Below are 25,905 nucleotides of genomic sequence, written 5' to 3'. Positions count from 1 at the left end.
CACACTGCATTTTCACTATATTTTAAGATCTGGACGAATGTGCGATGGAAGAAAATCCATGCGGTGAATACGAAATATGTTCAAATCAACCGGGTTCTTACTATTGTACATGTAAAGATGGATTTCAAAGAAATGTGGATCAAAGCGATTGTGTCGGTGAGACATTATTTAAGAACTGTCAAATTCTTTCAAGACATAAACCATCAGTGCACGAAGTACGTTCTACTGCTATAAGGTGCCCTGAAGCAATTAAATAAATATGTGAAAAGATACTACGAAAGTATAGAACGCAACAGAACAACATGACAGTAGCCTCGGTTTGACTGGGTCTGATCATGGGAGGTGATGAAATGTCAGTGCGTTTACGTACGCACGTTCCCTAGCACATGCTTATATTCATGAATTAGGCCTACCTTTTTAAATCGGAAAACAAAATGGAAAATCCATGCAAACAAGTTAACTGTTAATATGCAAACTTGAATATTGCATTTTGTCTCACGCTATCTAATAACGATCCGCTTAGTTCTGGAGGCAAGCTAAACTAAGCGTGTCTATATATTGTAACTACAGTAGGCCTATGCCAAAGGCAACAATATTGCAACGTTCTTTATTTTTGTTTTATTTCATTCTAGATACAGATGAATGCAACTATGATCCGTGTCCAACAAATTCTGATTGTATCAATGAAATAGGTAGTTATATGTGTAATTGCCGACAGGGATTCTACAAGACAGCTCATTCTCATTGCGCAGGTATCCTGATAACTATTTTCTAAAGTGACTTCCCTTTATTGATTTTTCCACCACATGTTAATGTGGTTACCTCCCCTATACAAATTTCCCCCATTTATCTGTGGAATTTCTTTGCCTTTGGCGTCAATTTTTACATTTTCAGTATTGCTTCAATGTCGCTTCAAGAAACTTATTCCGGATATATTAATGTGATGCATTAAAGGACAGTCAAGGGTAAATACATGTTTATTGCAGAGTCGAAGCAGTTTTGGAGCAGCATCCATATTTTAGGGAGCAATGATGCAGACGTCCATCTTGATCACATGACACCGGAAGAGATTGACGATATGATACAAAAAGTTGAATCAGTTGTAAGATATTTGAAGTTTCCTTTAAATGTAGATGAAGCATTATGTTGTTGCCAGTGACACTGACTTTTTAATAAAATTTGCAGCCAATTGTATAAATTTGATCCATTTACCTTGTAACTGAGTAGGTATTCTTTTCTATTGTAACGGGCACCGCCTTCCTAAGCCGGGGTTTAGGGGACAAGATCAGTTGGTAAGAGAAATACGAGTACGGGGTTCGAATCCGACTCGGGAATAAAGTTCAGACCTTAAAGTAAATCAACAATTCAAAAGTAGACATCACATTTAATATTCAACCTGTGTCTTATCCCAACTAATATACAAGGTACATATTAACAATGTATAAATCCTACATGCTAACGTTAGCAAGTGAGGGAACTCGACGCTTGTGCAGCGAGAGAAAGAACCCTCTCGAACAATCATCGTTTACACATTTTATGCACATTTTACCGCGTAAAAAGATCTAACAATTGTTTCATTGGTCGCAGCAATAGTATCTAAGCAACGCATTACAAAACAAAACTTCGTAAGTTTCCGTAAGTGCAATTGACCAACCATGAATAAGATGACATACAAGTGATAATGATTGGTTATTAGCGGTGCGCGTTCCAATCAAATGCCTCGTATCAGCAGATGACATTTACTAGAAGTCAAATAATAGAACATTATCCGGTGTAATATAAAATATGTATGTCATCCGTGCAGGTCATTTACACAGTTGAAGTCTAAAAGATAAAGGTTTGTACCGGGCCTGTTACACTATGTTAGATCCTGACGACTTGAAATTAAATTTTGTATCATTCATAGGAATAACAGACACTTGGAGCAAGGACCCCCCTGTTGGCCAGTATATTTTAGCTATATGCACAAAGGGGGTGGTTCCATCGCAAGCAGGTTTTCCCAGTGTCAGTTTCACAGATGCCCTTCTTTAATAATTTACACAGCATTGATCATAAAAGAGTGCATTTTAAAAACATGCTGAAATTGTAACAGAACCCATTTTATGATCGTCACCTATGCTCAGTTCATGTTATAATGCTAAAATACTGGCTAACAGTTGGCAGGGGTGGAAGAGGGGTGTCCTGACCCCAAGGAATCATAAAATTTATAATGAATTCTTTTCAGTCCTTTAAATTTATAGTTAGGCGTAAAAAAAAAATTGTTTGTTTCCGGTATCCCGACCTACCCTAAATTCTTGGCCCGACCCTAAATGTTTTTATGGCCTTGGAGAATATTTTTTTCAACTTTTTAGCAAAAAGATGCAAAACTGCACTTTTTATGCTTTAAACATGGCCAGTGATGTTAGAAATCAACTTACTGATGCTCTAAAGGCATAACCCCCTTATTTGTAATCATTTTTTGACAAAAAAATAATTTCTGAAAAGTCTCCCTTAATAAAAAAAATTTCCAAAAAAAAAAAATTCCGACCTACCTACCCTAAATTTTTTGAGCATGTTACCGGAAACAAAGAATTTTTTTTTTTTAGGCCTTAGAGATTATCTTCAAGGTAGTATCAAACTCATCTGTCTTAATTATTAAACATTTTAGTTTGACAAAATTATGAAATGTAACTCTAACCCCAATTATTTTGCAGCTTTCTTCATTCTTTGCACGTACATCATATCCTTACTATGGTTTGAAAGTAAACAGCTTGATGGAAGGAAGTATTGTCTTTAACATCAGTCTGTACTTTGAGATGACTGGTTCCTACACTGCTGAAGAGCTTACAGATGTTTTCATGTCCAACCTCAGTTACTGGAACCAGTATCAGCTAGAGGTCATGTCTGTGATTATTGAAGGTACAGGTGTCACTATATATAAAACTGATAGCCATATTTTGATACTAAAGTTTAATCAAAGGGTTTTTTCACATTCATACATGCTTGATGTTTGAATAAGCATGAAAGAGACATTTAAAAAGACAAAATTAAGAAATGTTTTGAAAAATAAACATTTTTTGAGAAATTCTATCAGTAAAAAACTTAGCACTTAGAGATCTTTTAAGAGTAAGAACCTAACAACATTGGCAGGATATTCTTTTGCCAACTAGTCAAGTGTTAAATTTTTCTACAGTTTTCAGGAGGTGTTTTAACAGGATAGTAAACCTGTGATGACAGAGAGATTTTGATCATCAATTCATGAGCTGTTCACACGTCTTTCCCTTGTTAGAGTATCTAGAGCATTCCATATCAGAACATAAACCTGACATAATTCAAATGGAAATGACATCTGCAAAATCAAACAAGCATTGACATTCCTATGCTTATCTTGAACATCAATATATTACTAGTTTTTTAACTTCATACAAGTTATTTGTTGGAATAGCATTAACGCATGTTTGTTTATATGTTATAACATCTACAGAATCAAAGGGGGTATTTTGTTTGGGCACCAACCAATCTCTTGGGATGCTGCAGCTGTTATAAGACTAAAATACATAAAGTATACCCTTGTAAGCCTATCAAAAGCGAAACAACTACATGTCAAAGGGTCAGGAATAAAATTCAGTCCGTCCAATGGTATTGTTTTACAAAGATTGCAGTATATTCATGGATTATTCTAGGCTTAGTTGGCAAGGTATAAATGTTTGTTATGAGTTTTAGATTCTGATGTCTGTTTCAGATATAGATGAATGTTCAAGTCCAGACATGAATGTTTGTTCTGAGTTTGCCTCGTGTAAAAATCTGCCAGGGACCTACGAATGTACATGTTTGCCAGGATACCTTGACATATCAGTGGACAGACTAGGCAGTATTTGTGCTGGTTGGTTTAACCCTTACCCTGCTACATTTCTATAATGGACTGGTCCATCTTTCAATTTGGACAGTACCACTTATTACTCAAAGGGGTTTTCACTGAAAATTTACTGACTGAATAGCGAACAGTGCAGACCATTGATCAGACTGCACGGATGTGCAGCCTGATTTTGGTCTGCACTGGTCGCAAAGGCAGAATCATCTGCTGCCAGCAGTCTAAGGGTTAATCACTTTATGTTATTTCTGAGACTTTCTTAGTTAGCTTGTTATATAGATTCCAATACAGTGGATCAAAGGGTTGTTTTGATGTCAGTGTGAGGGAAATTTTATCCATGATGTTAATTCATGATGGGGAATTTGTCAGTTAGTTGTGGAAAATATATCCATACTGGTGCAGAATCCAAGAACATTGCTTTACTAACTATCATGACATAACTTGAATACTGAAGAAAATCAAACAATATCACATACATTTCTATGCCTGTCAGATATATTTTCACACCTGGGAAATATTCAGTATCACATACATTTTCAAGTCTGGAAAATTTCAACAGAATTATATGTTTTCATGCCTGGGAAAAATTCAGTATCATGTACATTTTCAGAACTGGGAAATGTTCAATATCAAATAATTTTCATACATGGGAAATATTCAATATCATGTACATTTTTATACCTATGAAATATTCAGTAAGATGTACATATTAAGGCCTGGGAAATGTTCAGTATCATATACATTTTCATGTCTTGGAAATATTCTGATTGCCAGATTTAAACTGTTTTTGCTTTATTTTTACAGTCCTCAACTATTAATTGAATTATATTTGTAAGACTATTACCACAAATATATTTTGTGATCTCCAAACTATTTTCAGTGATAGATAATAATAATCAAGACCCAATCAACAAAGTCAGAATTATCCAGTCAAAGCTAGCCTATCCTGTTAGTTCCTTGGCTACAATGATGGTTGCCATGGAGAGAGGGTCACATGTCACCTACGTGATAGAGTATGGTGATGGAGAATCAAGCACTGCTTTTTCTGAGGAGGTTTTATCTTTTCAATACAGACTGAACATAGAACATGAGTAAGTTTTAACTGATATTTTGTATACACATTACAAACAGTTTTGATTAGTCAGTGATGTAGGGCTGTCAACTGTTGAGTTTTAAACAATACAGTGTTATTTTAAAAAGTAAATTAAAGGAAACACTAGAGTTATGGATAAGGATGTTACTGTTCTACCTAGAGGCTGCCATTTCAGATCGAACTTGGATCATGACTGCATCTCGTGTGATATGATACCAGTACAAGTTTTTTTCATAAAGTTTGAAACAAAGTCTGAATTTATTTAAATAAGCTCTGAACGTTTTTCGTAATCAAGCTTCCGTAAAATGAATTAGTACATTCTAAGTAATTGTGAATTACCTTGCATTCAATGTGACAGATGCTCATTTACCTAGATTATGTTATTAGACTTCACTACTCTTTGAAAAGACATTTTGTGTGTGATGCAAGGTAAATATACAAAATTTGAGCAGCACCATGAGAAAACCAACCTAGTGGCTTTGAGACCAGCATGGATCCAGACCAGCCTGCGCATCGGCACAGTCTGATCAGGAGCCATGCTGTTCGCTTTCAAAGCCTATTACAATTAGGGAAACCATTAGCAAACAGCATGGATCCTGACTAGACTGTGTGGATGCCCAGGCTGGTCTGGATCCATGCTGGCCGTGAAGCTGCTATGTTTGTTGCTCATTTGATAGTTTGTTGCATGCATGGAGTATCAACATCAAGCTTATTTTGCAGGTATACATCTCCAGGCAACTACACACTAACTGTGAATGTATCAAACAAGATAAGCTCAGAAATGGTTTCTACATCAGTCATCATTCAGGATATATTGACCTCTCTGACCTTGGATGTTACTGACCTTGACCCACTTTTCTCAGGAAACATAATGGTTAATGTAAACACAGAGAACTTGTACAATCATGTTTATTTTCAATGGAGTTTCGGAGATGGGAGATATATTCTGGAATATATACATGACTTTCAGGACACAGTCAGTGTAGAGCATATTTATGCTATTGGTGCATTTGACATTAATGTGAATATATCAAATTTAGTTAGTTCTGTCACTTTGACAAGACATATTATTTCCCAGGAGGTCATTAATGGAGTTGAAATAATGGTAGAAAAATTTGCCATCATGCCAGGTGAATACTTAAATTTTATTGTGTTTGCCAAAACAGGAAGTAATTTAAATCTGGAACTGAATTATGGGACTGGAGAAATAACTGATGTCATTTCTAAAAATAACACAAAAAGAGGAAGCACAGAATCTGTCATTCAAAAGATATTCAACACTCCTGATGAAATCACTGTTGGCATAAAACTGTCTAATGCAATATCTGAATGGTTTGATACAATTGGTCCTGTATTTGTTCAATATCCAATTAAAAATTTAAAAGTTAAAATAAATCAGATAACTCCTTCACCACCGCCTGAAGTTCATATAGAAATTTCATCCCAGGAAGCTTCCTTTCCACCTACTTCAGTGACATGTGATATCTTTGTTCATAATACCTGGTCTGTCACAGAGTCTGTACCAGAATTAAAAAAAGATCAGCCAACGGTAGTCATTGTAAGTACAGATGGAGCAGTGTTTGGATGGATAGAAGTAACAGTTAACTGTAGCAATATGCTGTCATATCAGTATATGGAAACTAGTACATACGTTCAAGCTGTTATAGGCAATGCCTTAATTAGAGCTGATAAAACGTCAGTTGATATTGATGATACAGTAAATTTTGAATTTTTTATTGGCAAAGGCTCAAATATTGAATACACTTATTGGTTTAGACTTGGTCAAAATCACACAGGCAACTTGTATTCCACCTTGATTACTAATAAATCTATAACCGATCATTTTACATTTGGGCAGCCTGGCAAGTATGATGTTACATTTATAGTAAAGAATAACGTTTCATCGGCAATTGCATATGAAACCGTCTGGGTTTTGGAGAAAGTTATTGGACTAACAGTAAGTCGAAATTATGAACAGAGTTCAAAGTACAATATACTACATTATGGACATGGTGAAGAGATGAATATTTTCCCTGTTCAAAGACCTGTTATTTTCAGTGCATCTCTTAATAGCGGAAATAATATTAGATATAGATGGAATTTTGGAGATGGCAATGAAACTGTCGTGAATGAGGGCACAGTCGTTCACACATTCAAAATGGAAGGTGCCTATACAGTAACTGTCACAGCATTTAATCAGCTGTACTTTGAAAATGTCTCATTAATAATTGTAATGCATGAAATTGTTTTACCACTAAAATTATCAAATAATGGACCACAGAAATCTTACAACATCATGGAGTTTGTCTTAGAGCTTACATATTCTGGAACTGAAACTTGTTACGTATGGGACATGGGTGATGGGAGCCCATTAGTCCATTTGGGGCCTGAGTATTGTATGGGTAACGAATCATTTGATTCTTTCATTCTTATAATGGAAAAATTAAAAACGATTACTTACAGTCATACGTACATGGACGAAGGTTTATACACAGTGAGTGTAGATGCTGTTAACGAGGTATCTTCAGCAAAGATCAGCAGTCTAGCTGTTGTTAATGGGATCAGTTGCTACTACCCAGAAGTAAGTTTCAAAGGTGGGAGACAGACAATCGAGATGCCAATAAAAAAGCTTGTTTCTGACTGGATAGTATTAGAGAGTTCAGCAGTAATTAACTGTGAGGCTACAAGCGGACCTGTCTATAACTGGAATATTCAAAAGGTTATTGAAGGAGAAACCTATCTTGATCATTTCTTACAACCATGCGACCTAGATATTGCACAAGTTGACAGATTTGAGGTTTATTTCCAGCCAAGAACGCTAGATGTTGGTCTGTACAAAATATCACTAAACGTATCAATGATAGGTATACAAGGACTGTATACAGAGGAGTTTACTTACCTTAAAATAGAAGCATCACCACTTGTAGCTGAAGTGAAAGGGGGAAGTGCTCGGCAGGTCAGTTTTGACAAAGACTTTATTTTAGATGGATTGACTGGCTCACATGATCCAGATAGCAAAAATGACTCAAAATCTCATCTGAACTTTGAATGGTGGTGCAGACGGCAAAATGAAGATTTTGCGGAGTCATCAGCAGACGACATTGAAATTGTGGCAGCTGACATTGTTTTGAACACAGAAGATGACAAGAAAGGTTGCTTTGGAACAGGTATTGGTCGTCTGCCAAATATAAGTGGTCTGCTTGAATTTCCAGGCTTTCTACTTATGCCAAATACAGTGAATATATTCAGACTGGTTGTAAAGGATGATACAAGAGTAGCCATGTTTGAACAGGAAGTACATGTAGTTGATGGTCATCCACCAGATTTTCATATCAGGTTAGTTTTAGTTAACAAGGTTTTTTTGTGCCCTATCCACCCCCCCCCCCCAACAACCCCATAAAATGTTTGTTTAGGCTTAATACCCCATTAAGACTGCAAACATTTGAATTACTTCCCCTTATTTGTGACAAATGTACCAGTGGGGGGCACACCCTGTGTCCTACAGACACATTCTAGTTTTCAGATGTTTTTATGTACATGAGTAGTTATATCATGGAAAAACCTTATTAACACTCGAGATTTATTTCATTTCCAGAGGGTGGGTGATCTCTAATTGAAGCAAATTTAGCGTGGTGAAAATAGCGAATTTCATAGTATCTGAAATAATATTGAATAACAGGCAGTATTGAAACTTTTAAATTGAATTATAAATGTTATAAAAACCTACTCTTTTGTCGACATACAAGGTACATTAAATGTTAAAGGTTAATGATGTTGTTTCAGTTGTGTCCAAAACTGTAAAGCGAAGGTGAATCCTTCCAGCGAGTTTACAGTACAGGGTGTGTGTGAAAGTTGTCATACTTGGGACAAAATTGACTATTCCTGGTCACTGGCTGTCCACAGTGGAAGTGATAGAAATCCACTGCAGCTTGAAAACATGACGTCAACAGGTATATATAAATAAATTCTTAATGTCACTGTAGGCTAATGAAATACTCAGGTTCTTAAATGTTGATAAGATGCCATTTGTTTTGTGTGGATTTTTCTGGATAAATATGGTATTGTGTAGACCAGATCCTTTTATCAATGTGTAATAGCAAGAGGAGACTTAAATATTTTCTATACAACACATGTTTTACATACAATGAAATTTAATTTTGAAAGAAGGGAATTAAAGGGAGTGGGTATTGGATTGATAGCTGTGACCGCTAAGCTCAGTAGGGAGAGCGCAGATATATGGATCCCGGGGTTGTTAGTTCAGAACCCAGACAAGGCATATGTTCTTCATGATGATTTGATAAAAGACATTATGTCTGACATCGTTCGTCATCCAACTTTGATTCATTTTGAAAGTTGGCAGTTACTTGTGGAGAACAGGTATGTACTGGTACAGACTCGGATCCAGGAACGCTGGTTAGATTAAATGCTAGCCGTCACATAACTGAAATACTGTCGAAAAAAAAAAGGTTTAAAGCCAAAACAAACAAAACAAAAGCTGTACCAGTATAATAGTAGAGGAACATTATGTAAATGGTCTGCTGGAATGAGGTCAGGCATGTTGAAGCAGCTTGATATATTTCAGTAATTTATCTGTTTTACTGTGTTAAATCTATAGATGGTTCATGTAGGTTAACTGAAGTACAAGTACTGTTCTATTTTCAGACTCTGTGAGTGCAGGACTTGCCTTCAAGCCTGGAGTTCTGATTGGTGGCAATGTATATCACCTTAGGTTGGACATGAAGGTTTATGGTTATAATGCTTCATTCACAGAGCACACATTTGAAACTAACTTACCTCCTTATGGTGGCAACTGTTCTATAGAACCAAAGACAGGTAATTCCTAGCCATGCCATGTGAAAAGCAACATACTGGGTTCACTTTCAAAGCCTATTGCAATTAGAGAAACCGTTAGCGAACAGCATGGATCCTGACCAGACTGTGCAGATGTGCAGCTGGTCTGGATCCATGCTGGTGGCAAACCCTCTATGTTGGTTTTCTCATGGCATGGCTCAGTTATATTTAATCTATAGAACAAGGAAAATTTCCTTTTGCATGCTTTATTTCATCCTTTGCATGTTTAATGTATGAAATTTCATATGCCCATGAAACACATGTGTTGGCCAAAAAAACCATGAAAGTAAATGCCTTTATAATAAAGAACTTCAAAATTCATTTTTAGATATTTCTTCTCAAATAGGTATTGCTCTGGACACTTTGTTCAAAATCCAATGTCAGGGTTGGATGAATCCAGGTGAGGAACAGTTTCAAGGCGAAGGCCTCCTGTATCGGTTCTGGACAAGGGTGAGAGGGGGCTCAAACATACAGCTGTTATATTATGGGCCTGATCCCTTCACAGCCTCTTTAAAGTTCCCTCTCGGAAGACAGGAAATGGACAATAAACATGATATCGTTGTGAGAATATCAAATGCTATTGGAGAATATGTGGAGACAACTCTTGAAACCCAGGTATACATCAGTAAAATGTCTTGTAAATTAAAACTTGTTGTTACATGAATAGATCTAGTATAAGAAGTTTTCACACTTTCTTGATTACACTCAGTAAGTGCCCCTTGAGTTTCTGATCAGAACCTTTACTATAAGCAAGGGTTGCATATGTTTCAGCCATGACTGGGTTCAAACCTGCAATCGATAGATCTGACAGTTATGTTTATACTGTATGATTAGGCTATCATTAAAAAAAAATTGTTTGCAGTAACACGACCTATCCATGAAAATCGCTACAACCCAACTTTTTTTTCTGGCCAGTCAGATGAAAGTTATTTTTCCCTATATGATTATATGCAAAAAAAATCCCTACCTCCCTACCCACACAAAAAACTATGGGTTGTGTTACCACAAACATTATTTTGTCTATTTTATACAGTATAATGATACCTTGTCTGCTATATATGTAAATATGCCATTATACAGGGAGACAAACTTTTTTGAGTATAATCTTTAAATTGTTTTCCCTTTTGTTTTCTGTTTGTGAAATATAAGGCTATGTAGTATTCAAAATAATTATTTTAAGCCAACCACAAGATCAGAACTTGTAATGTTTTACTTTTCTGTACATAGACCCTTCATATAACTGTAAGAATTTTAGCTAAAATCACATACACTGTCGAGAATAAAGCACTTTAAATGATGTTCCCGTGTATTCCAGGTGAACCCCAAACCACAGCAGGATCTGGATGAAGTTCGAGCCCTGGCTTCAGATGACAGTGGCTTGTTGTTTGAAATGAAACAGGCTGGTCAGCATCAGGAATTTAAGCAGCTTATAGTTGCCATGGCTTCGGTGTTGAACGCAGAGGTGCTAAAACATATTTCCATGCGTTCTTTCTATGTGTCAAATGATAAAACGGGGTTCGCAGCATCTCATATAAGGCTGTTACTGTAAAAGCATGTATCTTTTAGTTATATAAGTTATAATTTATATCAAAACAGTGCTTTATCACTATTTATACACGATGGGCGGTTATACGTTGGGCGTAATAATTTCTCGAGGGCGCAGTCCGAGTGAAATTATTTCGGACGATGTATAACCGCCTGAGTGTATAAATAGTGATAAAGCACTGTTTTGCTATAAATTATTTTGATTCTAATATGTTCTTTATTGTAAAATTTATATCAAATATAATGGAACTGTTTCTTTGCGCAAGCATGGGTCCAATAGTAGGTCTTTGTTTATACATGCCAGGGCCGGAAATGGTAATACATCTTGCGGCAGAATTCAGTTCAGGCTAAAATTAATGCGAATTATTCAGCAAAGTGAATAACTAACTCAGTATGTTTGTAAATTAATCAAAACATTTGTGCAATGTGACATTTTGTTTAAAACATGTTATTAAGTAAAATTTTTCATGAAATTTGAAAGCGATATTTCTTGATGCGTACATGGCGCTAAATATCGTGTTGACCTGACGTCAACCTAATATCGTTGTGATGATTAAGGCATTGTTAGTCATATTAGAATTCTTGTTATTATATTTTCTATATTTTTATAGTGGATAAGCATGTAGTATTTATATGTCATTGTCAGTATCTTCTAAACTGCTGGAAGGATTTTCATAAAACTAGGATCAATTGTTGACCTTATCTATATGATGTGCAGAGCACATAACTGAGATCACTAGGTCAATGGTCATAAAAAAAATGTAGCCTGCTCCAAATCTTCTTATTCAGTGGTGGCATTAGACATTGTGTCTGATATCATTTGTCCTCCACCTCTGATTCAAGTTGGGAAGTTGGCAGTTACTTGCAGAGAACAGGTTTGTACTGGTACAAAACCCAGGAACACTGGTTAGGTTAACCGCCTGCCGTTCAAACAACTGAAATACTGTTGAAAAACGGTGTTAAACCCAAGACTGCAGGACCCAAATCAATCCAGATCCAACCCCTTTCCTTGTATCAAAGTGGCATTTGGAGGTATTAATTACCTTTAGTGAGGTATTAATTACCTTTAGTGAGGTATTAATTACCTTTATTGATAGCTTTGTAGATGATTGAATTATTGAATAATTTCTAATTTCAATTTACTACAGCCAGCTGTCAGCAATGGGAAAGAAGAAAGTTTAGCAACAACAACAAAATCTACAGTAAACCAGGAATTGTCTGCTGAAGCTGAAGATGTGAAAGCTGACACTTCTGAGGAAAAACTGAAAAATACTGAGGTATTTTTATGTTTTCTGCAGAGAGAACATATAGTCACCCCTTTGTCCAATTGTCATGTCTATCAGTTTGTATGTCACACTGTCCTTGTCCAGAGCATAACTTATTATTAATATAAAGTACTTATAGACTCGTAATGATTCATAATGACTTTTTTTTGTAAAGTGGCTGCCACATTTTTTGTTATGAACATATATAATACATTAATTTTCTGTTAAATCTTACTTTGATAATTGTTTGCACATATTTTTGTTGTAGGTTTGAATATTTGTTGTTAGTATAAATATTGAATCTGTCATTTCTAATTACCTCCTTTATGGCAGTGACATATAAGATCAGGTTCAATATTTAGCGTAGCACTTTTCTATCGATGTCTTTATGCATACTCTCTATTTCGACAGCTGCTTTTAAATTATCTTTTTTTAGCTCACCTGTCACATAGTGACAAGGTGAGCTTTTGTGATCACCCTTCGTCCGTCGTCAGTCCGTGCGTCAACAATTTCTTGTCTGCACGATAGTGGTTTCATTTATGATTTTATTTTAACCAAACTTGCACACAACTTGTATCACCATAAGATCTCGGTTCCTTTCTTGAACTGGCCAGATCCCATTACAGGTTCCAGAGTTGTGGCCCCTGAAAGGGCCAAAATTAGCTATTTTGACCTTGTCTGCACAATAGCAGCTTTATTATGTCTCCCCCAGGAGACATTTTGTTTTTGCCCTGTCCGTCCGTACGTCACACTTCATTTCCGAGCAATAACTGGAGAACCATTTGACCTAGAACCTTCAAACTTTATAGGGTTGCAGGGCTGCTGGAGTAGACGACCCCTATTGTTTTTGGGGTCACTCTGTCAAAGGTCAAGGTCACAGGGGCCTGAACATTGAAAACCATTTCCAATCAATAAATAGAGAACCACTTGACCCAGAATGTTGAAACTTCATACGATGATTGGTCATGAAGAGTAGATGACCTCTATTGATTTTGGGGTCACTCCGTCAAAGGTCAAGGTCACAGGGGCCTGAACATTGAAAACCATTTCCGATCAATAACTAGAGAACCACTTGACCCAGAACGTTGAAACTTCATAGGATGATTGGTCATGAAGAGTAGATGACCCCTATTGATTTTGGGGTCACTCTGTCAAAGGTCAAGGTCACAAGGGCCTAAACATTGAAAACCATTTCCGATCAATAACTAGAGAACCACTTGACCCAGAATGTTGAACCTTCATAGGATGATTGGTCATGAAGAGCAGATGACCCCTAACAATTTTGGGGTCACTCTTTGAAAGGTCAAGGTCACAGGGGCCTGAACATTGAAAACCATTTCCAATCAATAACTAGAGAACCACTTGACCCAGATTGTTGAAACTTCATTGGATGATTGGTCATAAAGAGTAGATGACTCCTATTGATTTTGGGGTCACTCCATCAAAGGTCAAGGTCACAGGAGCCTGAACATGGAAAACCATTTCTGGTCAATAACTAGAGAACCACTTGACCCAGAATGTTGAAACTTCATATGATGATTGTACATGGAAAGTAGATGACCCCTATCGATTTTGGGGTCACTCCATTAAAGGTCAAGGTCACAGGGGCCTGAACATTGAAAACCATTTCCAGTCAGTAACTTGAGAACCACTTACCCAGAATGTTGAAACTTAATAGGATGATTGGTCATGCAGAGTAGATGACCCTTAACGATTTTGAATTCACTCTTTGAAAGGTCAAGGTCACAGGGGCCTGAACATTGAAAACCATTTCCGGTCAGTAACTTGAGAACCACTTGACCCAGAATGTTGAAACTTAATAGGATGATTGGTCATGCAGAGTAGATGACCCCTAACGATTTTGGGGTCACTCTGTGAAGGTCAAGGTCACAGGAGCCTGAACATTGAAAACCATTTCCGGTCAGTAACTTGAGAACCACTTGACCCAGAATGTTGAAACTTCATAGGATGATTGGTCATGCAGAGTAGATGACCCCTAACGATTTTGGGATCACTCTGTTAAAGGTCAAGGCCACAGGGGCCTGAACATGGAAAACCATTCCCAATCAATAACTTGAGAACCTCTCGACCCAGAATGTTGAAACTTCATAGGATGATTGTTCATGCAGAGTAAATGACCCGTATTGTTTTTGGGATCACTCCGTTTAAGGTCAAGGTCACAGGGGCCTGAACATTGATAACCAGTTCCGATCAATAACTTGAGAACCACTTGACCCAGAATGTTGAAACTTCATAGGATGATTGAACATGCAGAGTAGATGACCCCTATTGATTTTGGGGTCAGTGAATTAAAGGTCAAGGTCACAGTGGCCTGTTCATGTAAAATCATTTTTTGGAAATAACTTGAGAACCACTTGACCTACAATGTTGAAACTTAATAGGATGATTGGACATGCAGAGTAGATGATCCCTATTAATTTTGAGGTCACTTGATCAAAGGTCAAGGTCACAGGAGCCTGAACAGTGACTTGAGAACCACTAGGCCAGGAGTGTTAAAATTTAGCAGGATGACTGGACATGCCAAGTAGATGATCCCTATTGCAGCCAACCATCAGTGTCTCTTTGACTTTCGCTCCTGACCCCTATTGACTTCTTGCCTATAGGACTTTGCATTTGGGGAGACATGCGCTTTTTTACAAAAGCATTTTCTAGTTTATAATTTGATTTTTACCAAACTGGCACACAACTTGTATCGCCATAAGATCTCGGTTCCTTTCTTGAACTGGTCAGATTCCGTTATGGGTTCCAGAGTTATGGCCCCTGAAAGGGCCAGAATTAGCTATTTTGACCTTGTCTGCACAATAGCAGCTTCATTTATGATTTTATTTTAACCAGACTTGCACACAACGTGTATCACCATATGATCTTGGTTCCTTTCTTGAACTGGCCAGATTCCATTATGAGTTCCAGAGTGATGGCCCCTGAAAGGGCCAGAATTAGCTATTTTGACCTTGTCTGCACAATAGCAGCTTTATTTATGATTTGAATTTAATCAAACTTGCACAGAACTTGTGTCACCATAAGATCTCGGTTCCTTTCTTGAACCGGCCAGATCCTCTAATGGATTCCAGAGTTATGGCCCCTGAAAAGGCCAAAATTAGCTATTTTGACCTTGTCTGATTGATTTTAACCAAACTTGCACAAAACTTGTATCACCACAAGATCTTGGTTTCTTTCTTGAACTGGCCAGATTCCTTCATGGGTTCCAGAGTTATGGCCCCCCTTAAAGGTCCAAAATTGGCTATTTTAGCTTTTGCAGCCATATAGAGACTTCATTTATGGTTTTATTTGATACAAACTTCCAAAATATCTTCAACAACAATAAATCTTGGATTCCATGACAAATCAGATCCATTCGTAAGTTCCAGAGTTATTTTATATCTGATTACCTCCCCTGATTGTAATCAAAATGGATTTATATCAGTAAGTACTTTTAGGACTTATTTGAAATTTCATTATTGTCATTAGTTGGACTGAGCCAATGAGGGTAGATAACTATGGACTGATTTTATGTCGAAATACCTGCCTTTATTTCAAATTAAAATGGGTATATCTCCGTAACTAATGAAGATACTGATCTGAAATTTCATTTATGTCAACAGATTTATTTGGCAGATCCTTCTTTTGTTAACTTACAATCATTTTTTTTTTAATTACTTCCCTTTTACGTTACTATAAATAACTTGTTTTTAGTAACTTTTTTATTATTGGCCGTAGGGAAAAACCGAGACCACTTTTCTGAGGTACAACATGGATGGTACCTCCAAGTTTTAGGTGTATTTTGACATATCTGTACCTTGTAAGTTTTTTTTTTCTTTTTGGTTTAATTTCTTCCCTTTGTTGTTCCTGTCCTTTGGACTTAGATATTTTTTCTGAGGACCTTCTTGTCTTCAAGTGCAATGATAACAGGTGAGTGATATAGGGCCATCATGGCCCTCTTGTTTTACATATTAAATTCAATAACCTTATTTACTGGAAACTTGAAATATAAATAGATGCCATTGACATAACTCCTGAAATATACTGGAAAGTTTTTGTGAAACTTGGTATAAAAATTGGTAACAAATAGAGGAAGTGTAGAAAAGAAGAGCACAGGAACCATAGCTCTGTGATGAATACTTTTCATATCAATCTCCCGTTACAAACTTAATTTTTCCTTGTCCAGAGCATAACTCCTAAAATACCGGAAACATCTACATCTACATAATTTCCAGCTTTGTTACTCTATATAAATTAACATTTAGTTTTACATTCTATTTCCTAAAAAATAAACTATATTTAATATCAAAATAACATGCACAAGAAGACATACATGTAAAAAAAAAAAAAAAAAAAAAAAGGAACCAAAAACACTTTCAGTTGGTTAATGAAATATCAAATATTAAGTTTATGAGAGCCAAAAGTACAATTAAGACTGGAGTAATTAATAGTAGAACTTTATATGAAAATTTAGACTTTATAAAAATGATCTTCTTTCTAGTTAAGAACTAGTATTGTACAGCACCTGGCAGAAACAGATCATGTGACTTTGGATTCTCTACAGCAGACGGCACTATGTTTTAAGGTCATTACAGAACAAAGGGATGAACTGTCTACTCAGACACAGGTAATTTAAATTTATTACTGTGGGTGTTGAGTTCTTCATGTGAGGAAGCCATCCAGCTGGCTTACGGAAGGTCGGTGGTTCTACCCAGGTGCCTGCTCGTGATGAAATAATGCACGGAGGGGCACCTGGGGTCTTACTCCACCATCAAAGCTGAAAAGTCGCTATATGACCTATAAGTGTGTTGGTGTAATGTTAAACACAACAAAAACAAAACAAAATAAATGTGAATTGCTGATCGGAACAGGATAGTAGTTATAAAGTAAATGGTATATATTTTCAGGAAATTGCTGTAGATGCTATCACACATATGACAGATGAATTTACAAAGATTGTTGAAGAACCCTCAAGACAGACAAGCAGTGACCAGGTGTTGCTAGCAGCACAAGGTGTGTTTAGTATTGGTCTTTCACCTTTTCGTAACAGAATTTGGATCTTGAACAGAGGAAGTTAATCTTTTCAATTTAGTTTGATGCTGTACCAGTACAAACTTGTTTTCTACAAATATTTGGCAACTTCCTCACATGAATGAAGTTTGGAGGAGAAATAACTCAAATATTGTCTCCTGTGCTATCATTATTGTGAACATTTATCTCATTTGGGGATCAGATTGGTGACAGACTTTTATTTTGATGGTCTGCAGTATTATCTGAGGTGCTAAGGTATGAAATGATATTCTAGCAAAGTCATAGACCATTGACACAGGTATATTGGTATTATTGTCTGTCTGCAGTATTATTTTGAGGTGCTAATCTATGAAATGATATTCTAGCAAAGTAGACCACTGTCCCTCATCAAAGGATATTAATATACTGTGAAATCATTTAAATTCGCTGGCATGAAATTTCGCGCAAACGTGAAAAAGGACTATTTCGCGCGGGCTTCAATTCGCGCATTTTAAATTTTAGAAATGAAAAAATAAAATAAAAAAATAATAATAGCGCGGTCTTAAATTCGCGCATCAGCCCTAGCACGAAATACACGAAAATTCGTCCTACGCGAATAAAAGCGATTTCACAGTATTGATATGAAAACCTTGCAACAAAGTAATTCATGTAGAGATCTTTTTAACAGTTGTTTTATACCAGAAATGCTAGCAAGTTTAGGTAGTTAATGATAGCAGCAAGAGCTTCTAACTGTAAAGAACAAATAGAACAATGATAATATGAAAACTGCATAGTATATGATATGTTTTTATAAACATACAAACTGGATAGTTTATTGCCAAATGTTTTGTTTCAGAAATGCTGGCAAGTGTGGGTCATGTGATGCTAGCAGCAAGATCAGAGACAGCTGTCCGTCTAGAAGAATTGAATGTCAAGGACACAGAGGATGATGTTCTTGACTCTGAATCTGAAGATAATAGTGTCACTGCTGCAAATGATGAAGATCAGTTAGCTGATACATCTGATATTGAATTAGAGATGAAAAAGGTAGGATTTTTATCTTGACCTTTGTAAATGAAAGAAGCTGACAATTAACAATGGATTGTCAGTTACTATTGAATTGATGTAAATTGATTTAAATGTCATTCTTAAAATTAAATTGCCACAGTAGCTTTGGTTTTCATGGCATAATTTTTCCCCATACTTAGAGAATGTGTCATACACAACACCCAGATCCCAGTTATAAAGTTCATGTCGCATAATTATGGAGATTAGAGGTAAACAAGGTTTTTTTTCTTATCTGCTTCATAATTTGATCATCCACCAAGGGATAATTTTTATGCTGCCTTCGAAGAAGGAGGGGTATATTGTTTTGCAGATGTCTGTTGGCATGTAGACCAATCCATTTCCAGATGATAACTCAAGAACACTTAAGCCTATGATCATGAAAGTTGATATGGTGGTTGATCATAACCAGCAAATGACCCCTATAGATTTTTAGATCAGTAGGTGAAAGGTCAAGGTGACCCAGAACAGTTAAACGGTTTCCAGATGAGAACTCCAGAATGCTTTGGCCTAGGATCATGAAAGTTGATAGGATGGTTGGTTATGACCAGTAGATGACCCCTATTGATTTTGAGGCTAGTAGGTCAAAGGTCAAGGTCACAGTGACCTGGAACAGTTAAACGGTTTCTGTATAATAACTCAAGAACGCTTGGGCCTAGAATCATGAAAATTGATAGGGAGGTTTGTCATGATCAGCAGATGACCCCTATTGTTTTGAGGTCAGTAGGCCAAAGGTCAAGGACACAGAGACCCAGAACAATAAAACCGTTTCTGGATGATAACTTGAGAACGCTTGGGCCTACAATTACAAAATTTATTAGGGAGGTTGATCATGACAGCAGATGACCCCTATTGATTTTGAGGTCAGTAGGTCAAAGATCAAGGTCACAGTGACCCGGAACAGTTAAAATGTGTTTAGACAACAACTTGAGAATGGCTTGGGCCTAGGATAACAAAACTTAATAGGGAGGTTTATCATGACCAGCAGATGGCCCCTTTTGATTTTGAGGTTGATAGGTCAAAGGTCAAGGCCACTTTGACCAAGAACAGTAGGACTTTTGTGCATGGTGACCAAATAATTTCTGAGCTCTTGTATTACTTGGCACAAATATTAACACTATCAATAAAATCTATAAAAAGATCATTTGGAAGCATAGAATACAACCAAACAAAATAATAGCAGACTCTGTTTGATCGAGTCTGTCCATGAGACCTAATGGAAAGTGCAGCACCCCCCCCCCCCCCCCCCACCAGACAAAGTCATCCACAACTTCCAGATCCCTAACTTATATGTCAAGGTCACAGAGGCCTGATGTTGACGCAGAGTCTGTTTCTTTATGTGCACTTTTTCTCATCCATCAAAGATTTTAATATAACTTTGCCCAAATGTTACCCATAGAAATGTGAATAGCCTTGCGCAAGAACCAGACCCTAGCTTTAAGGTCAAGGCGACACTTGGAGGTTTATGATTTTAGATAAGTGGTCAATAACTTGGCCATGTACAAATTTATATTCAGATATCTTGGCACAAACATTTGTCATAATAAGAAGTATGTAACATGCATAGCTCATACATGTATGCCTAGCTCAAAGGCAAAGGTCACACATTAAGGTCAATGGCTCAGTATTAATGCCAGCTACCATCTGTCAAGGAATTCTGATATAACATTGCACAAAGATTCTCTACATTGAGAAGATGTGTCAATTCTAAAACCCCTAACTCAGAGATCAGGGTCACTCTTGGAGGTCAAAGGTTAACAGAATCTGTTTTGTATCTGCCCAAAAACTCTGCCATCCGTCAAGCAATTTCGATAATGCTTAGTGGATGTGTGTATTGTCTAAACCTTAGTGCTTTAAAAACCATTAATTTTAAGTTAGGGTTTATTGAAATAATTTCTTTGTTGATCACACATGGTTGGAAGCAAAACTTCTAAAATTCCTTATATGATCTCTTTCTTAGGCTAAAGAGCTGATTACTAAAGCATTTGAAGTTAAAGACAGGATAGTAGAAACACTGGTGAAGACGAGAACTCCTGGACAGGACTTGACCCTCCAAACAGAGGCTTTCACAATCCATACCAAGAGGGAAGAAATCACTAAAATTGGTATAAAAAGAGTTAATATGAGAACTTTCTGACCTGCTCGGATATCTTGAAGTAAAGTAATTTTGCAGCATTTTTAGCTCACCTGTCACAAAGTGACAAGGTGAGCTTTTGTGATCGCGCGGTGTCCGTCCGTTAGTACGTGCGTCCGTAAACTTGTGCTTGTGAACTCTCTAGAGGTCACATTTTTCATGGGATCTTTATGAAAGTTGGTCAGAATGTTTATCTTGATGATATCTAGGTCAAGTTCGAAACTGGGTCACGTGCCTTCAAAAACTAGGTCAGTAGGTCTAAAAATAGAAAAACGTTGTGACCTCTCTAGAGGCCATATATTTCACAAGATCTTCATGAAAATTGGTCAGAATGTTCACCTTAATGATATCTAGGTCAAGTTTGAAACTGGGTCGAGTGCCTTCAAAAACTAGGTCAGTAGGTCTAAAAATAGAAAAACCTTGTGACCTCTCTAGAGGCCATATTTTTCACAAGATCTTCATGAAAATTGGTCAGAACGTTCACCTTGATGATATCTAGGTCAAGTTTGAAAGTGGGTCACTTGCTTTCAAAAACTAGGTCAGTAGGTCAAATAATAGAAAAACCTTGTGACCTCTCTAAAGGCCATATTTTTCATGGGATCTGTATGAAAGTTAGTCTGAATGTTCATCTTGATGATATCTAGGTCAAGTTTGAAACTGGGTTACATGCGGTCAAAAACTAGGTCAGTAGATCTAAAAATAGAAAAACCTTGTTACCTCTCTAGAGACCATATAGTTCATGAGATCTTCATGAAAATTTCTCATGTCACCTTGATGATATCTAGGTCAATTTGAAAGTGGGTCACATGCCTTGAAAAACTAGGTCATTAGGTCAAATAATAGAAAAACCTTGTGACCTCTCTAGAGGCCAAATTTTTCATGGGATCTGTATGAAAGTTGGTCTTAATGTTCATCTTGATGATATCTAGGTCAAGTTCGAAAGTGGGTCACGTGTCTTCAAAAACTAGGTCAGTAGGTCAAATAATAGAAAAACCTTGTGACCTCTCTAAAGGCCATATTTTTCATGGGATCTGTATGAAAATTGGTCTGAATGTTCATCTTGATGATATCTAGGTCAAGTTTGAAACAGGGTCATGCGGGTCAAAAACTAGGTCAGTAGGTCTAAAAATAGAAAAACCTTGTGACCTCTCTAGAGGCCAGACTTTTGAATGGATCTCCATAAAAATTGGTCAGAATGTTCACCATGATGATATCTAGGTCAAGTTTGAAACTGGGTCACGTGCCTTAGAAAACTAGGTCAGTAGGTCAAATAATAAAAAAAACCTTGTGACCTCTCTAGAGGCCATACTTTTCATGGGATCTGTATGAAAGTTGGTCTGAATGTTCATCTTGATGATATCTAGGTCAAGTTTGAAACTGGGTCAACTGCGGTCAAAAACTAGGTCAGTAGGTCTAAAATTATTAAAATCTTTTGACCTCTGTAAAGGCCATATTTTTCAATGGCTCTTCATGAAAATTGATCTGAATGTTCACCTTGATGATATCTAGGTCAATTTCGAAACTGGGTCACGTGCGGTCAAAAACTAGGCCAGTAAGTATAAAAAAAGAAAAACCTTGTGACCTCTCTAGAGGCCATATTTTTCATGAGATCTTCATGAAAATTAGTGAGAATGTTCACCTTGATGATATCTAGGTAAAGTTCAAAACAGGGTCACGTACCTTCGAAAACTAGGTTAATAGGTCAGATAATAGAAAAACCTTGTGACCTCTCTAGAGACCATATTTTTCAATGGATCTTCATGAAAATTGGTCAGAATTTTTATCTTGACAATATCTAGGTCAAGTTCAAAACTGGGTCATATGAGCTCAAAAACTAGGTCACTATGTCAAATAATAGAAAAAACGACGTCATACTCTAAACTGGGTCATGTGGGAAGAGGTGAGCGATTCAGGACCATCATGGTCCTCTTGTTTCCATTCTGTTAATGGTTAAAGTCTGGAAACACTGTCTCTCTTAACTGCTTGCTCTTAATTAACAAGGAATACTCAAACATTAATTAAGTGTTGACATTTTAAGGTTACTTTATACATTCTGTGTTGAAGGTAGTTGATGTAAACACTGTCTCTCTTTACCAAGGTGTTACTACACCTATATGCAAAATATGAGGATTTTTTTTAATTTTCAGACAAAGCAGTGTTGACTTCACTGTCAGGAACATTTGCTCTTCCATCATCAGAAATGCTGCTCCCAAATGAGAGTTTAACAAGTCAGTTTATAGACATCAATGTAAGTTAAAGTTTTGGTAATGAAACAGGTCATATATAATGAGCTTTTTTCCAGCAGTATTTTCAGTTACAAAACAGTTGTAAGTTGTAAGCTAACCTAAGCAGTATTCCTATATTCTCCACCAGTACTAATTGGCTTAGACAACTTCCCCACATGAATCACAGGTGACGGAAATATGACTTAGATATGTATTTTCTGTCAAGTGAATGTTGAGAACATCGGGTTATTATAGGAAATAAAAGAAAGTTTTCCTTTTAAAAGTTTACTGCTTTCCCAACATAATTTCATGGAAATTAAACAGATTTAAAAGAAAGTCTGTAAGTAAGAATTTGCAAAACCTTGATCCAGGGAAAATATCTGATAGAACTGTTGTCAATTTAAGTGACTGAAATAGTAAAATAATTTCATGTTTAAATAATTAAAATGCAGTGGATTCAAAGCAAACATGCAATCAGTTTACAGTTTGTTAATATGCATTGTATCAAGTAATGTAAAGGACATTGTTTCTGTTTCAGATCAACTGTTCCCCATCATCTTCTGTTTTAAATGTGCATATATAAGATCAGATATATCCCTACATAATTATATTTTTCCATTTCAAGGTTGTGGAATTTCCTGTTAATCCATTTCTGTGGAGCGACAACGCCAGATTTGTAGGCTCACCAGTGGTCAGTTTAGACCTAGTGGACAGTACTGGGGAGCAGATTGTTGTGAGGAATATCTCAGAGCCAATTGTTATTGATATATTAGTAGACAGTACAGCCGTGACAGCCAGTCATATACAGGTTTTGATAATTTCTGTTGCTTACCGTATTTTGGTGTGTATAGGTCGCACTTTTTCTACCCATTTTGCTGTCTGAAAAAGTTCCTGCGACCTATACGACAGAACATTGCCAGCAGAGTTTTTTTCGGGGCAATTTTCTGACCGTAGCTCTCGCAAAATTACGTGCATCTGTTACGAACGAACAAAATGGATAAAAAAATAACAATATCGGCGACTTTTCAACCAATAGCGGTTACTTTCAATAAAATATATCGTAAATAACCCATACAGACTATTAAAATTACGAATGACTTTAATTCAAAGATGTTTTTGCAGTTTGAATTACGTTTGTTTCTACTTTCATTTTACTGGACGCCATGTACTCCGGGTTGGATAAAATCCGGACAGATCCGTCCTCCATTCCAAACATTGTTTAGACTAATTCTTAGCGTATTAAAAAACTTGAAAGATAATTTTTTACTTTTGATTTTTAAATAAAAGAAAAAAATCCAAAAAGAGATATTTTGTTAATCTTTTTACTCAGAATCAAAAAATTTAATTACATGACACGGAAAGGTGTTATAATTGCTGTGCAAACAATTCACACTTAAACTTGCATAATTACAGAATGTAAACGCAAATTGTCTGCTGCCAATTAGTGTCAAAAAGCCGCTTTTCTTTGATGTAGTCTGTTACCAATACTACTGTTGGTACGAAACGGTTGGGATCGAAAATAACACTGTCCGATTTCCACTAATCAGGTTCTGATAATAATTCAGTCCGCGGCATCAATATGGCCGCCGCCATAACTTTTTCTCCGGTAAATATTAAATATTACTGGGGAAAAAGTCCGAAATTTAACTGCGGCTAATACGCTAGAACTTAAATTTTCCGACCATTTCCAGAGCAAAAATTAGATGCGGACTATACATTACCGCGACCTATACACACCAAAATATGGTACAATAGTTACCTCCTTTTATAAAACTGTTGTTTAAGTGGTAAGGATCAGGATTTAAGAATGAAAAGCATTTCTTCACATTTTCAAGCAAAAAATAACTTTCTGCCAAAAAGGTTACTATAGCTGCTGGCTGTTGTTATTTACAAAAGTTAACTCTGTTATGAAAATAGTTGCAGCCATTTTGACAAGTTAATTTGATAATTGACATTATTTACAATTGTTACCTCCCTTTATTGTACTGGCGCTCTTTCAAATAAGTCTTCAGCTTTAATTCTTGCAGTATTTTCTTCATATAGCTATTGTACTTTGTCAGTTTTACAAGCTTTGATTTAATTGTATTTTAGGCAATAATTCCTGATTCTGAAGACATGCAACATCATAGAGTGAAGATACGGTCAAACCAGAGTGACATGCACATTGTTATACATCCGGAAAATATAACTGTTCAGCTAGAAATCTACATTAAATACGAAACACCTCCAACTCTCCTGGATTATGATATCTTGGGTAAGACTGAACTTTTTTGGATTATGGTATCTTAGGTAAGATTGAACTGTCCTGGATTATGGTACCTTATTTAGGACTGAACTGTCCTGGATTATGATATCTTCAATAAGATTGAACTCTGCTAGATTATATTGATATCTAAATGGTAATGAACTGTCCTGGATTATGATATCTTAGGTAAGGTTGAACTGTCCTGGGTTATGATATCTTAAGTAATGAACTGTCCTGGATTATGATAGGTAAGGTTGAACTGTCCTGGATTATGATATCTTAGGTAAGACTGAACTGTCCTGGATTATGATATCTTAGGTAAGGTTGAACTGTCCTGGATTATGATATCTTAGGTAATGAACTGTCCTGGATTATGATATCTTAGGTAAGGTTGAACTGTCCTGGATTATGATATCTTAGGTAATGAACTGTCCTGGATTATGATATCTTAGGTAAGGTTGAACTGTCCTGGATTATGATATCTTAGGTAATGAACTGTCCTGGATTATGATATCTTAGGTAAGGTTGAACTGTCCTGGATTATGATATCTTAGGTAAGACTGAACTGTCCTGGATTATGATATCTTAGGTAAGATTGAACTGTCCTGGATTATGATATCTT

At 36.4% G+C, this 25,905-nt stretch overlaps 1 protein-coding gene across 1 annotated transcript in view; it reads left to right on the top strand.

Moving 5' to 3' along the window:
• Positions 1–25,905, top strand: part of LOC123562429 (polycystin-1-like) — a 62,846-nt gene that overhangs the window by 799 nt on the left and 36,142 nt on the right. The window contains exons 2-20 of the mRNA XM_053537439.1: positions 28–156; positions 633–752; positions 987–1,102; positions 2,694–2,898; positions 3,722–3,862; positions 4,731–4,941; positions 5,664–8,279; positions 8,727–8,893; positions 9,606–9,776; positions 10,141–10,409; positions 11,110–11,256; positions 12,488–12,616; positions 17,106–17,231; positions 17,512–17,617; positions 18,471–18,661; positions 20,640–20,784; positions 22,961–23,061; positions 23,664–23,846; positions 25,130–25,292. Of these exons, the coding sequence (XP_053393414.1) occupies positions 28–156; positions 633–752; positions 987–1,102; positions 2,694–2,898; positions 3,722–3,862; positions 4,731–4,941; positions 5,664–8,279; positions 8,727–8,893; positions 9,606–9,776; positions 10,141–10,409; positions 11,110–11,256; positions 12,488–12,616; positions 17,106–17,231; positions 17,512–17,617; positions 18,471–18,661; positions 20,640–20,784; positions 22,961–23,061; positions 23,664–23,846; positions 25,130–25,292 (5,436 nt within the window). The remainder of the gene's footprint in view (positions 1–27; positions 157–632; positions 753–986; positions 1,103–2,693; positions 2,899–3,721; positions 3,863–4,730; positions 4,942–5,663; positions 8,280–8,726; positions 8,894–9,605; positions 9,777–10,140; positions 10,410–11,109; positions 11,257–12,487; positions 12,617–17,105; positions 17,232–17,511; positions 17,618–18,470; positions 18,662–20,639; positions 20,785–22,960; positions 23,062–23,663; positions 23,847–25,129; positions 25,293–25,905) is intronic.

The sequence above is a fragment of the Mercenaria mercenaria genome, chromosome 2 (assembly GCF_021730395.1).
Source record: "Mercenaria mercenaria strain notata chromosome 2, MADL_Memer_1, whole genome shotgun sequence".
Taxonomy (NCBI): domain Eukaryota; kingdom Metazoa; phylum Mollusca; class Bivalvia; order Venerida; family Veneridae; genus Mercenaria; species Mercenaria mercenaria.
Note: the sequence above shows the minus strand (reverse complement) of the source record. Positions and strands in the feature narration are given on the sequence as shown.